The sequence below is a fragment of the Crinia signifera genome, chromosome 1, assembly GCF_055691185.1.
Source record: "Crinia signifera chromosome 1, ASM5569118v1, whole genome shotgun sequence".
Classification (NCBI taxonomy): domain Eukaryota; kingdom Metazoa; phylum Chordata; class Amphibia; order Anura; family Myobatrachidae; genus Crinia; species Crinia signifera.
Genome location: NC_139217.1, coordinates 408,640,930 through 408,656,107, shown reverse-complemented (window position 1 = coordinate 408,656,107; position 15,178 = coordinate 408,640,930). Strand labels below are relative to the sequence as shown.

General features: G+C 43.4%; 2 protein-coding genes across 8 annotated transcripts in view; one reads left to right on the top strand and one right to left on the bottom strand.

The window, feature by feature from the left end:
* Window positions 1–12,429, top strand: part of CAST (calpastatin) — a 141,571-nt gene extending 129,142 nt beyond the window's left edge. For all 7 annotated transcript variants that reach the window (XM_083151750.1, XM_083151748.1, XM_083151747.1 and 4 more), the window contains 8 exons: window positions 2,352–2,444; window positions 4,695–4,784; window positions 5,197–5,289; window positions 6,427–6,519; window positions 6,614–6,649; window positions 7,969–8,067; window positions 10,456–10,512; window positions 11,660–12,429. In XM_083151750.1, coding sequence (XP_083007876.1) covers window positions 2,352–2,444; window positions 4,695–4,784; window positions 5,197–5,289; window positions 6,427–6,519; window positions 6,614–6,649; window positions 7,969–8,067; window positions 10,456–10,512 — 561 coding nt within the window. In that variant the 3' untranslated portion in view covers window positions 11,660–12,429. The remainder of the gene's footprint in view (window positions 1–2,351; window positions 2,445–4,694; window positions 4,785–5,196; window positions 5,290–6,426; window positions 6,520–6,613; window positions 6,650–7,968; window positions 8,068–10,455; window positions 10,513–11,659) is intronic.
* A 2,037-nt stretch (window positions 12,430–14,466) lies between these two features.
* The window catches only part of ERAP1 (endoplasmic reticulum aminopeptidase 1), a 34,937-nt gene continuing 34,225 nt past the window's right edge, over window positions 14,467–15,178 (bottom strand). The window contains exon 19 of the mRNA XM_083151745.1: window positions 14,467–14,707. Within this exon, the coding sequence (XP_083007871.1) occupies window positions 14,561–14,707 (147 nt within the window). The 3' untranslated portion in view covers window positions 14,467–14,560. The remainder of the gene's footprint in view (window positions 14,708–15,178) is intronic.

The following is a 15,178-nucleotide window of genomic DNA, read 5'->3' as shown; positions in this document are numbered from 1 at the left end:
CTGCGACCCCCCCTCCCGCGATTCGCGGCACCCCCCCCCCGCAATTCGCAGCAGCCCCAGGATTAAATGGCACATGCAAAACACTGACATGGCTATGGTCGACAATGAAAAAGGTTGACATGAGTTTTTGAAGATTTATTTTTAATTTTTTTAATTTTTTCATATTCATTGTCATGTGTCGACATGGACACCAATGAAGTGGCACACTTATGTCAACATTTACATGTGTTGACCTTTCTGTGTTGATTTTTTCTTGTGGCGATTCGCGTCACACCCCCCCCCGCAACCCCCCCTCCCGCGATTCGCGGCACCCCCCGTGACCCCCCACCTCCCGCAATTCGTGGCAACCCCCCACCGGAACCCCTGTAAACCCCGCCCTCCCGCGATTCACGGCACCCACCCCCGCGACCCCCCCTCCCGCAATTCGCGGCACCCCCCCGTGATTCGCGGCAGCTCCAGAATTAAATTGCACATGGAAAACACTGACATGGCTATGGTCGACAATGAAAAAGGTTGACATGAGTTTTTGAAGTTTTTTTGTCATTTTTTGAATATTTTCATATTCATTCTCATGTGTCGACATGGACACCAACGAAGTGCCACACTTATGTCAACATTTACATGTGTTGACCTTTCTGTGTTGATTTTTTTCTTGTGGCGATTCGCATCACACCCCCCCCGCAACCCCCCCTCCCGCGATTCGCGGCACCCCCGTGACCCCCCACCTCCCGCAATTCGCGGCAACCCCCCACGGAACCCCTGTAAACCCCGCCCTCCCGCGATTCGTGGCACCCAACCCCGCGACCCCCCCCCTCCCGCAATTCGCGGCACCCCCCGTGATTCGCGGCAGCTCCAGAATTAAATTGCACATGGAAAACACTGACATGGCTATGGTCGACAATGAAAAAGGTTGACATGAGTTTTTGAAGTTTTTTTTTTCATTTTTTGAATATTTTCATATTCATTCTCATGTGTCGACATGGACACCAATGAAGTGCCACACTTATGTCAACATTTACATGTGTTGACCTTTCTGTGTTGATTTTTTCTTGTGGCGATTTGCGTCACACCCCCCCCCACCCCCCCACCCCCCACGCAACCCCCACTCCCGCGATTCACGGCACACACACACACCTCCTCCGCGATTCTCGGCACCCCACCCCGTGACCCCCCCTCCCGTGATTCACGGCACAGCCCCGCGACCCCCCCTCCCATGATTCGCCGCAACCCCCGCCCCGTAACCCCCCTCCCGCGATTCGCGGGACCCACCCCCGCGACCCCCCCTCCCGCAATTCGCGGCACCCCCCCCCCCCCCCCCGCGATTCGCGGCAGCTCCAGAATTAAATTGCACATGGAAAACACTGACATGGCTATGGTCGACAATGAAAAAGGTTGACATGAGTTTTTGAATTTTTTTTTTTCATTTTTTGAATGTTTTCATATTCATTCTCATGTGTCGACATGGACACCAATGAAGTGCCACACTTATGTCAACATTTACATGTGTTGACCTTTCTGTGTTGATTTTTTCTTGTGGCGATTCGCGTCACACCCCCCCAACCCCCCCCCCCCCCGCAACCCCCACTCCCGCGATTCACGGCACACACACTCCCCCCCGCGATTCTCGGCACCCCACCCCGTGACCCCCCTCCCGTGATTCACCGCACACCCCCCGCGACCCCCCCTACCATGATTTGCCGCAACCCCCGCCCCCGTAACCCCCCTCCCGCGATTTGCGGCAACCCACCCCGCGACCCCCCTCCCACAATTCTCTGCAATCCCTCCCCTCCCGCGATTTGCAGCATCCACCCCCCCACAACCCCCCCTCCTGCAATTCGCGGCACCCCCCGCCTGCAATTCGCGGCACCCTCCGCGACCCCCCCTCCCGCGATTCGCGGACACCTAAGTTGCAATACAGGGCATCTTTCATACAATTCTAACCATATTTCTCATATACAAACGTTCACAAATTAAGGGGGCGCAGCCCCTTACGACGGTGTGAAGAGCGCCCGTAGGGCGCGATGAATCACCTAGTGTGTATATATATATATATATATATTAAAATAAGATGTTGTGGATATAGTGGATATAACAGAACCCTCACATTTTATAGGTCACCTATTAGTCTCTGGTACAGATGGTCGTCTCTGGGGTTTGTTTCTAGAACGTTGCTGGGCAGAAGTTTTTTTTGTCTGTTCTGCCTGATTCTGTTTCACATGTATTATGTGCTGCAGTGTCACATTACAGCCCTGCTCATATAACACCACCCGTTCCACCTTCATACTCTGCATAAAACCTCCACACTCACTCTCCTTTCATTCTGTGCTCCTTGTATTCCTGTGAACATGCAGCCGATGAGCGAGGATGACTTGCTGGATGCTTTGACTGAAGGGTTTGTTACTTCTCCCACCACCTCCCAGAGTGCACCGTTACAGTCTTCTGCGGTAAGTTCCCTGCATTGCAGCAATACTTGTCACCTTGGCTTTATTGTGGTCTTTATTTCTTATTACATTTATCCATCCATCTCTCTTTTAAATGGCCACAATGGATGAATCCTGTCACCTAAATAAACAGGGATAATTATATCTTTGTAGTCGGGACACACTTACTGCTGAAAATACATACATTCTATAAAGCTATAGCATAAACAACAATTTCACATAATAAAACTGAAATCACATTAGTTTTAATTGAACAAACAGAAAGGAATGCCGGTATCCATGGAGAATTATTTCCTCTGAGGCAGCCATTTTATTTTTGTGCTCGTCAACATTAGTTGTAAATTGATCCTTAAACCAAGGAAAAGCTGCCTATCTTTATCCCTATTCACAAAGCAATCCAAGGATTGCTCATATTATTGTTTAATTTGTCAGATTTCAAATTTTTTTTTATAAAGAGGCCTTTATAAAGTTGCATCAGTTTTGAATAATACAGTGTAGTGTTTTTGTTTTAATCGTGAACTGCAAACACTACCTTTAATGATCAGAATTCAATTAAGAAATATAATAATACTATTAAAAATATAATTTTATCCCTAAATGCTGATTTTTCATGGCCACTACCCTCCGTAATTTATGGGAATGTGGGAAAATACTGTATGCACGTGTTGTGGTAAGGAGGGGATTTGTTTTTTAATTATTATTATTATGAGTGACCTCTTTTCTCTACACTTGTGTATGGGTCCGTTGGCACTACTATGCTCCACCTTTGATAATTTAGCAGCAGGCTATAGTGCTGGGGGGACCACTTAACACATATAAATATACATGTTCTGATGTGTGTGTGTATGTATGTGTGTGTGTGTATATATATATATATATATGTATATGTATGTGTGTATATATATATATATGTATGTGTGTGTATATATATATATATATATATATATATATATATATATATATATATATATATATATATATATGTGTATGTATGTGTATACCGGATAGTCCCCCTGTAACTGACGGCGCAGCTTCAATGAGGTAGGCGGCACTTCAACGGTAAAAGTTCAAACAGATGCAATATTTATTTCAGTGAGCCATTGCCTACGTTTCAAGACTTTCGTCTTTTCATCAGGGCGTGTAGCTAAAAAATAAAGTGCTGTGCACTTTATTTTTTAGCTACACGCCCTGATGAAAAGATGGATGGATCAATAAAGGCTTTCTTTTAATCCTTGAAAACAAGTCTGGAGAGTACCGCCGTTTTTGCCTGTATATCTACCCTGGTGCTGCTATCACCATTGGATGGTTACCCCAGCGAGTATTTGGACTTTTTGAAACAGAGTGCCGGGCCCACCCCTGCTACTATATATATATATATATATATATATATATATATATATATATATATATATATATATATATATATATAATTTTGCAGACTTTGTTCGGCACTCCGGACAGATAGGTGATGACCACGGTGCCTTCCCCGAGATAGTATAGCAGAGGTTTCTTATACAGGACTGTACAAGGAAGAGGCGGCACTCACTTGGATTTTAAAAAGTGCTTTTTAGTTATCAAATTTAGATGCATATGACAACGTTTCAAGACATTTACAGTCTTTTCATCAGGTCATTCAATAGTAGCAATAAAGGTGCAATGTGCAAAAACATATATATATATATATATATGTGTGTGTGATGGCTGGTTCACCCCTAGAACGGCAGCGCTATGTGCCTCAGGCGGACTGCGGCACCTGGGACTCAGCATAACTCTACTAAGCTCCAGACTTCTGTAAAATTAGCCAATGGGATTCCTGAATGCTGCATATTGTCTGATGCACATAATGCTGCTGATCCCTGGGGGAACCAGCCAGCATATATGTAACATACAGATGTGTCCACATTCATCTATCCTCCTTCCATGTTAACAGCCCTTCTAGTGGCGCAACTTGGTAGCATTGGGCATCTTTTCTTGAGAATTTCTCCATTAAATAGCATTATAGTGCTAGGAGTGAATAGGACAAACAAGCAGCTTCTGCCGATTAAAAAAATTATATGCAGCATGCCTATATTCAGTGTATGACTGTCGCTGTATCGGTTTTCCCGGAAAACCAACGTTCCCGGTTTACACTATTTGATGTTGTATTTTTCTAAGTCTCTTGACCTTATTCAGGACACTTTATTGGATCTATGTATTTTCTTGTTTTAACTTTTAATACAGTAGGTCCTAAATATCTCTATATTTTTGTAATAGAAAGCACCTGGAAAATCTGGGTCTGATGAGATCGTGTCCTGTTCCAAAGCTCCTTCTGTTAAGTCGGAAGCCCCAAAGACACCTGCTTCTGTAAGTCCATGAATGATGCTGAGATATATGTGTGACCTGTAGTATATCTCCATTACCTCTTGTAAGCTGGACACATCTCTTAGTTTATACAGTGATATAGGTTAAATAAATAAAAAAGGTAACTTAATAACAGCAAAATACCCTCCGACATTTATTCACCTCCCCTTCTTTACATGCATCTCTGCAGACATAAGCAGTCAGAAAACACAGTACACTAGACACGGTTACATACTGTACATGGCAATTTGAGTCCTGTTGGAGAAAGTGCGCTATTTAAATAAAACTTACATGGCACAAAGGGGGATGGTATTCATAGGCACATTTTGGAAATGGTGTCCAATATTAGATGCACCCTTTATTGCTGATATTCCCAACATTATTTATTGAGTTTCTATACCTTCATAATGTCCAGATACCTGACGATGCTCTAGATCTGCTCTCTGGGTCACTGGGAACCAGACAAGAGGATCCGGATGAGAACAAGCCTACGGTGGACTTGGTAAAGGTGAGCAATGCAGAGAAATACTGTATGAGAATCGCATGGACCGTGCGCCTCTGCAGTTCCTGTTGAACTAAAACTCCCATCTGGCCTTTTGGACAACTTCTTCTTAGTGAAACCTGCCCCATCTCTTCCTACACTAATGGGCATCTGTCAGCTGTAAAGCTGGCCATACATCAAAACGATATTTGCCCTTAACGGCCGATTTCGACAGGTCATGCGATCGATTGTGTGCACATCGTGAGTTATATCGGTGCGATGTGCGGTCCCACGGGCCAAGAGGGCGCTCCACTGATCATACGTGCTGCATTTATGGTTAGTCAGGGTGGCTTGCAGTTGAAAGCAGATCATATGTGTTTTTAGCACATACATACGATCAATCGATCATACGATTTATTCATCACATGCAGATCGTTCTAATGTATGGCCAGCTTCAGATCCGCCTGTACAAAGCACTGCAGTAGAGTTGAATTACAGAGTTACCGCTGGCTTGTGGTTCCATTGGCATCACTGCCGAAACAGAAGTCATAACTTCTCATGTCTGTATTACTTGGGGGCCATGTCTGATTTAACAAGGGGTAGTCCAAAAGTAGACAATCCTTTTTAATGCTTTATTAGGAATTAGTTTATGTCACTAGCTACACTCCTGGGTGTAGAGTAAAATCTCAAGTGTTTTTAAACTGAGAAAAAGATGTATCTGAATACGCAACTTTATTGTTTAAAACTGTCTAGATTTAACAATCTCTTGGTTGCTTTGCTAGGCTCGGATTGTAGAATGGAGGTCATTGTTAGATAAGATGTAGTGTGCAATGCTGCCCTATACATGTGTATTTTAAAAGAATATTTACTGTATGGGGCACTCATGAATACCTCAATCAAGGCCACATCTAGTATTTATGATCATATATGTCATATACACAGTAGTATTTCTATTTTTTATAACCAGCTGATGAAGTCTTTGAAAAAAAGATGCAATTACATTTTTTGGGCAGTGGGTTTCTTGCGCTATGGCGACACCTAGTGGTAATGCGCTATAACACAACATACTGGTGTATTTCCTGTAAAGGAAATTTAGTTTCAAGGACTTCAATATACTGTATATAATAAAATGTAATCTATCTCTGCTTATTCTCACATTCACAGGAAAAGGCCAAAAAAGAGCACATTGATAAGCTTGGGGAAAGAGATAGCACAATCCCTCCGGAGTACAGGCATCTGTTGGATGGTAAAGATCAGGTAATATTCTGTATGCACATAAGGACATGTACTGTGTATTTTCATGTGTGTAGTTCTGTATATCATTTATGTGCATTTCTATGTCATCTTATAGGGGAAACCTGCTGAACCAGTAGACGTGAAACCAAAGGTAAGCATGACATGTTATTAGCCTTGTATTTACATTGATATTTATTTCATTTAATTGAACTTTTTTATGAACTCTTCCCCTTGGGGGTCTAGAAGCAGATCATTAGTTTGCTTTTATGGTTACACTTCATGGATTTAAATTGGGGTGGCTCTATGTTGTGCTACCATAGGCCTGCACAGCCCATTTTCTTAGGGGGTGTACCATTGGAGGGGCGTGTCTTTCACCACCTACAAGGCATCAATGCAAACTAAATAGGTGACTTATTTATGTATATAAGCTTCAGAATTAATAATTCCCCCCCATACACACATGCCAAAGGCGTGCTGCAAAAATTACACTGTAATGCCACACACCATAGTGCCCATTACACGTAATGCCACACACCATAATGCCCATTACACATAATGCCACACACAGTAATGCCCATTACACATAATACCACCCACCGTAATGCCAATTACAAATACTACCACACAACGTAATGCCTATTGCACATTATACTACACACCGTAATGCATGTTACATATTATGCATTGTTATTATTATCATTTATTTTATATGGTGTCACAAGGGTTCTGCAGCCCCTGACAATACATAGTTGAGCAAAAAAAATAAAATAATGATTTACAGTACAAATGCAAATTTGGCCAAGTACATGGTAAATAAAAGACAGTTGCAGCATACACTGACGCAATGCTCATTGCCGGGGGGTTACACTATTCATTTCTAGGGGGAGTCACATGCTCGTTGGCAGGGAGGAAGAGTTATTTGTTATTTGCCAGGGAGGAGTTATATACTTGTTGTCAGGGGGAGGGGTTGCATGCTCATTGTCAGGGGAGGAGGGTGGGTTTATGCTCGTTGCCCAGGAGACTTGCATGCTCGTTGCCAAGGGCACTTGCCTGCTCATTGCCTGGGTGGGGAGGGGATAGATACTTTTGACCAGGGAGTTCCTAACAGCGTTCCACGCTCCTCTGACCACTGCATCTGGCCTCCAACCCACAGCAGGCCACACTGGACCTCTTATGTCTGTCTCCTCCAAGGTGGCAGACATTTTTGCAGGGGCCGACAATAGAATGTGCATGCGGCCCGCTGTGGGTTGGAGGCTGGATGCGGCGGCAGAGGGGGGCTTTGGGTGTATTTGGTATTAGGGATAACCTGGGCACCCCCGGCACCCCCTCTGTACATGCCTATGTGTGCTACTATTTTCTATGTTCTCTGACCCATGTAATATGTGTGTACTGTCTGTGCCATGTGAGAGAGGAGTGGTATGCACGCCGGCACATCATTGCTAGCATTAAGTGAAGTGACTTTTGTTCCAGAAACCACTGGATGATGATGCAGCTATTGGGGCTCTCTCCAGTGACTTTGCCTCCTGTGCTGCTACCAGCTCCACTAACAAGTCACAGGATTCATCCAAGGTATTTCATTGATATGTTTAAACTTTATTTTCCACTGCTAAACCCATCACCGTAAATATGGAGATTTTTATTTGTATTACTTCTGTTTTATTTTTTTACCTAATAAAAAATCCCAGTAATAGATTGCATGTTTTCCTGCCCTAGGACAAGGCTAAGGGCAATTATTCAATGCTCCGATTCACGTTTTGTTTTTTCGACGAATTTGGCTGTTTTCACTCCTTGCGGTGAATCTTTTTCACTGAAAATCTGATTCACCCTATTCAATGTTCACTGTTCGCCGAAAGCAAACAGTGAATGTCGGCCAGTTCTCTGTTTCATGCTCACTGCAATTGACTGGTGTATTTCAATGGGGTTTTCACTGGGATTTGCCGAGAGTGTATTCAATGCTAGGATGGCGAATTGCTTTGCCGTGATTCACCATTTTGCATTCATTTTGGTGTAAAAAAAATCAGTAATTTTATTCTTGTAGCACATGAATATATATTTAATTTATTTTATTTTTTACACATTCGCCAGCAGGGGCGGGGAGCCGCTCATTACATATGCACGAGCGGGACCAGTGCAGCGGCTCCCTCCACAGCACCCCTGCCAGCTCTCAGGGGGGCAGCTTGTGCTGCCTGTGTCCCTGGGAGCCCTCCTTCCCCCACACATTCCGGCACAGGCAGGGAGGCTTCCATCTCCCTGCCTACCGCCGACCCCGGCTCCGGTTAAAAATCGGCGTCAAGGGCAGCGAGCCCTTGCAGCGTTGAATAGGGTCACAAGGAGGGCTGGCAGCGAATGCTCCAGCCCTCCAGAACGCGGCGAATGTGCAGCGAATCCTAAACAGGATTCGCTGCACATCGCCATAAGAGTTCCTGTAGTGCTCCAGTTTCTCAGACTCCTGGGAAAACACCAGATTCCTCTAAGGTATAGCTAATACATCTGCTTATAATATGCTGGTATTTGCTCCAATGTCTGCAAAAGCATTATGTGCTGGAATTATATATATATATATATATATTACTCGTGTACTACAAGTCAGTAATATATCAATTAGTGTATTGTGCAATTAGATCTTCCGCTTCTTCATAACAATGCAGCAACAGGTAAAAACAGGCTAAGCCAATAAGCATGGTAATGGTAGTACATAATATAAAAGTGTCTGGAATACAGTTACGTTCCATTGGTTTTGTATATGATGTTGGCCTTCATTCCTGATACACGTATGTAGTCGCTCGGCAGGCTGTGTCCAGCATTATCACTGCAGTCTCCTTATGAAGCTCACTTACATTTGTCTGGCTATGCTAACAAGCAGAATTTTTATTACTTGGGTGGAAAATCATCCTCATTCTCTTCGTACAGGGCCTCTACACAGCCACTGGGCCAAACGCAAGCTCCGGTTTACAACTATCAACCAAGAACCATTGATATAGAGCGTAAGCTTGTGAGCAGGGCCCTCCTACCTCTGTTGGTTTGTTACTACCCAGTTTGTTTTATCACAGTTTACAATGGTAGAGCGCAACAGAATATGCTGCGATATATAACAAACTGTAAATAAATGAATTAACTGAAGGTTACTGCTGTATATGCCAAGCAATGACAATGTTCTATTCAAAACCAATTGATAATACACTGTATTCCATGCACTTTTAGACTACGTACTATTTTAAGTAGTATTTAAATAAACCTATCATTATTAGGGTCAGTTATGTGTTGATGGGCAGGGTAGTGCTTCTGTTTGTCCATATACTTTATGACTGGCAATACCAGCACTGGTGGCTGCCAATCATCAATTTGATTTACTATTGGACCATCCAACCCATGGCTTCCCAGGTTGCCATGACACCCAGTGTAGTAACCACTGACATAATGCTCATAGAAATAAAAAGAGCACATTTATTTCCAGGATGATGTAGAAGGGAAGTCTACCAAGTGTAGAATTAGTAAAGCTTCTAAATAATAATAATATTTATCTCATGGGGATAATTTGTTAATACTATCTTGGAGTAAAACCAGGGTGCCGGGGACTATATCCTTGGTTAGGTACCAGGAAGATGTATTCTACAGCACTGGATGGTCCAGGTGTGTACTCTCCCCAGCACAACTTCGTATCTGGCACAATATGTGTGATACGCGTGATCCTGCTAGGATGTGCTCAGTCATCTGCTGTACAGTATGTGCTTCTCCAGGCAACCGCAAGTCTACATTTAGTAAGAGGCAGTCTTCCTATTGGCTGAGAGCTACTGCTGCGTCTGTTATCACATTAGAATTCGGAACTCCGGAACTAGGCACAAGAGAACATTTGCCCGGTCATTTTATGCAGTTTGTTTTATAAATAACATACTAAGTTATGTCACATTATGCTTCATTAGTATTTGTGTCATTTACTCTTCTCTTGTTTGGTTCCAGCCCACAGGTCAGAGCACCGCTGTAAAACCTAGTGCACAAAAGACCAGCAGTAGTTAGGTAAGTGGATACACTGTAACATATTGTACATACAGCACTGAGCACAGGCTTTGGAACGCACTGCAGTGACTGGCATTATATAATGCTTGGGCCACAGAACAATTGGTTGCAGGGAAAGTGTGAAGCTATTTTCATTGTTTTGTAATCATACTTAATACTATCTTCAGAACATTAAATGTGTCATATTGGATCTATTCTAGTAATGAATAATCTGTTTTTGCTCATTCTAAATTATGTCAACACAAGAAAACAGCCACGTTAGAGACACTGGCATCAGTCTATGCTGGGTCACACTCAGGCGTCCTACGGCTTTGCCATTTTATACACAAAGGCCCTCATTCAATATAGCGACCCATAGCAATGCAGATGCCTTAAACACCTCCTTGCTGCATTTGCGGTAGCAGAACTGCGATCCAGAGTCACAGTCTGAGCGCGACAGCAAGCTAAGTAAGGATCAGCTCACTCAGGCTGGCTGTCGCAGAGCGGCCTGCAAAGCCAAGAAAACTACGCCTGACAATGCAGTCCTTGTCTTCAAGACCCATATTGATTAGTAATACCTGGGACACCCCCCTAGATTTTCTCTGGATGGTACAAGCCGCTGGTAAATGTATGCAAGTCCCATGCACAGCTTGTGTCCAGCATTTGTGTGGCTCAAACACATCTAAAGTTCATTGAAAATCCAGATGGCTATAGACTATACACTGGCAAATGCAGTGGGAAGATGAATGCTTTCAGACTGCGGGGGGATAGATTGGATTTTTCTCTCTCTCCAAGATCATCAGCTCCCAACTGCCAAGTTACAGGCCGTGTTTGACTTTGGTACTTCTCTCAACTTTACTTCCCTCCAAGCTTTGATATCTCTCCTCATGTGCGAAGTCATCTTCCAGTAACATTAACTGGACTCAGAGACCTCAAATTTAAACCCAGATCTCATTCAATTTAGCTAAAAATCTGTGACCAAAATGAACACTGATTCCGGTTATCTGAGCTGCAGATCACCCGCTATCTACATGGCTGATCAGCAATGGTGCCAGCTGCTGGCTGCATCTCATTGCAACTAATGTATAATGCAGCAACAGCTGGGAGAAGAAGATGCATCTTAATAGTCTTTAATAATGTAACACTTCTCCTGTTTCCCTTTGCTTAGATCCGTGTACAGTCTCCGTTGCACTTACCTGAGAACTGCTTGGGAAGAACAAAGTTTGATACAAGCACACGGCTTCCGCTCAGTCCCATTCCCAGCACCCTGATGTCTGTGGAAGCGCTTGGTTGGTTTTTTCCTGCAAAATCTATTTTTCGGTTCTTTTTCTTCAATTCTCAAGGGGCAAAGCTTCTCTAGTTATAATGAAATGTTTTATGTAAGTAATAAATAAAAGCCTGCAACCTTTGCACATTTTCCATGTAGTCGGAGTGCCTGAGAACCTCTGTGGTTACTGAAAACTGTGTATAAATGACTATATTGATAGAGATTTTTACCTTTTGTGTATACAAAGAACATTTGGTCAGAATGGTCAGTGTTGCAAGTGATGTGTGTTGATTGCTAAGAATATACAGAAGCAGCAGAAGAACTGGGTTCTCTGTTTACAAGGACTGTGCCTTTTCTACTTGTCAATCCCTTGTTCTTCTCGTAGCTGAACGTTCTGGCTTCCGAGCATGGACTGGCCTTTACAGGTCCGCATATATATAGGTCACATTTTTACAGACGTTTGTTGCACTGAGTCCCACACAAATAAAATCACAGTCATTGTTAGAATGGATATATGACTGCTATGCAAAGATTCCTATTTTTCTCATTAAGAACAAGTATGTGTGTGAAGAAATGATATGGTCTAAGTGATATAAGGGCTGTTTTGCTTTGAACTTATACTAATGATGTAAATGTTAAACACTATGGGAAATAAACCTTACGCTACAACACTGTTTCTTTGATTGGTTTTTAATTTGTATATATTTATGAATTAGTTGTATACTTCAATCAGGGAATTTTGATATATTTATTCAAAAGAACATGGGCACCAGTACATCACACCAGCACGGACGGTGCACATGCGATACTGGGGCAGGGACGGATCTGAATGTTCAAGTGCTCTCTGTAAAGGGCTTCGGAATATGTGTGTGTTATATAAATAAATAATAATAAATTTTGTCATTACAAAACTATGTAGTTGGTTTCCTCCACTCTTCTGGAGGAGGATTTCCACTAAATAATTGAACATGGGATTTGCATTCAGCCAAATGAGCCTCAGTGATGTCTGGTGGTGAGACCTGGTTCAGTCAGCATTCCAATTCATCCCACGGTTTTGGAGTGTTCCATGCCAAACCCAGGATCTTGCTGTGTGCAATGTGGGCATCGTCATGCTGAAACAAGGACTTGAAGCACACCGTTCTCTAAAGAGAATCATTGTATCATTAATGCTAGGTACACACCAGAACAATGCAGATTGTAAGACTATCGTACGATCATCTCACGATCTGTTGAAGAACGATGTGCTCACGATCGGCATTCGATCTGCATCCGATCCCAATCTGTAGTTGAAGGGGTCGTTTTCAAATCCTACCTGCTGCAGGTAGGATCTGAAAAACAACCAGCGGGGACGCGGATCAGAAATGGCCCAAAAAATGCCGTTTACATACAATCTGTCCCGATTGTTTCGAAATCGGGTGAATTGCGGCCAAATCGTTCTGGTGTGTGCCAGAGGTACTCTGGCCTGGAACTAAAGCATCCAGGCCAACCCATGACCAATATATCCATCCACCACCAAACTATTTGCAGTATACATTCAGGCAAGAAGAATTCTTGGGTGTGGAACATTAGGTTGACCAATATTGGTCTATATAGGCAGAAGGTCTGTAAGCAAAAAAGTAGACTGGGAAAAGGTCAACATGAGTTTTTCAGGGTTTTGCGGTTTGTTGACATAGGTACTGTATCAGTGTACGGCATCCGCTCACCATGCTTTGATCACGGTGCCTCACTGTGCTTGGCACACCTATTATATTCTCCCTCCATCCCCACTCGGATGTATAAACAAGTCAGTTTAAAAAATAAAATCATGAAAAAAATCATATCGACCATTTTCATGTGTGTACATTTTGCCTTTCGATCAATAGTGGTCAACCTATTGACTGTATGTTTCGGCATCCAATGGCAGTGTGCCTTCTCTGCTCCATCATCCAATGGCAGTGTGACTTCTCTGCTCCATCATCCAATGGCAGTGTGACTTCTCTGCTCCAGCATCCAATGGCAGTGTGACTTCTCTGCTCCATCATCCAATGGCAGTGTGACTTCTCTGCTCCAGCATCCAATGGCAGTGTGACTTCTCTGCTCCATCATCCAATGACAGTGTGCCTTCCCTGCTCCAGCATCCAATGGCAGTGTGTCGTCTCTGCTCCATCATCCAATGGCAGTGTGACTTCTCTGCTCCAGCATCCAATGGCAGTGTGCCGTCTCTGCTCCAGTCAACAGCAGCTTATGGGTCCATTCTGGGATCTTGGGTGGCATAATATTCCACTGCTGGGCTGTTTCTCTAGAATGTAACGTCACAATAACCATTCAACGTACAATTGCCTTAGGATAGCGATGCCATGCATTGGGTCGACCACTGAAGGTCAACACCTGCAATAAGTCGACATGACTAAGGTCAACACAATCATTAGGTAGACAATGGGAAGGTCAACATCAGTTTTTTTTCCTGAAAAAGTTGGCATGGGCACCACGTTCTCTCGCATGGCTAGTTGTGCTCTCCATGCTTTGGCCACAGTGCCTCGCTATTTTACGGTGCTGTGCGCCGTCAGCGGCTGTATTTTAGATCGAATGGGTACAAATACGTGCATTCATACCCATTCGATCTTAGTAAATTTCCCCCAGTATGTATTCCACTCCCGCAAGAACGTACAAGTGGCGCGATCTTGCAGGACTCTACAACCACAATGGCCAGCTGTCCTGTCCGAACTACATTTCACAGTGTCTCAGAAAATTTTATTGATTTTAATGGCAATTTCTGCTCAATTCACAACACTATTCCCAGGTTCACGCAATGTAAAAGTATATCTATGCACTATTATTTTCCAGCCAAGTCTTAACAAGATCAAAGTTTTTATCCATCCATTTAATGTTCTCTTCTATAGTCTCTTTTGCTTGTTGAACACTCCGTAGCTGAGAACCGTTTTCCTTCAACAAATCAAAAAATTTCGTCACCTGAAATAAACAAAAAGTTTATATTTGTAAAACCGCAAGTGAAGCAGCCAAACTAAGCGGCCTAACAATACAATTGATGCAAAGAGAAAGTATAGTCTATTTTGTTACTTCATACATCTGGGAAGAAAGCCCTGTAGTGAATCATTGGGATGATCGTAGCTGCACAGAATATCGGACAGGAGAGTACCGATCTCCTAGAAGGCGGTCTTACGCTCAGTCATTAGTGCTTTAACAAGTAGGGCCAGCGTTGCATGGGACAGGGGCAATGTCATAATGAGCCCCATAGCAAAATGTTGGGAGGGGTCCCCATGAACTGCCTAATGGTGAAAAAGTCACATATACATAGGGGAGCTACACTCTTTTGGGTGGGCCTTGTACGTGTGTATACTGTATGTGAATGACAGTGCGCCTGATTCAGAGGTGGATGCAATTGTGCAGAAAGTCTGAACCTGTGCAGCTACGTATTTGGAT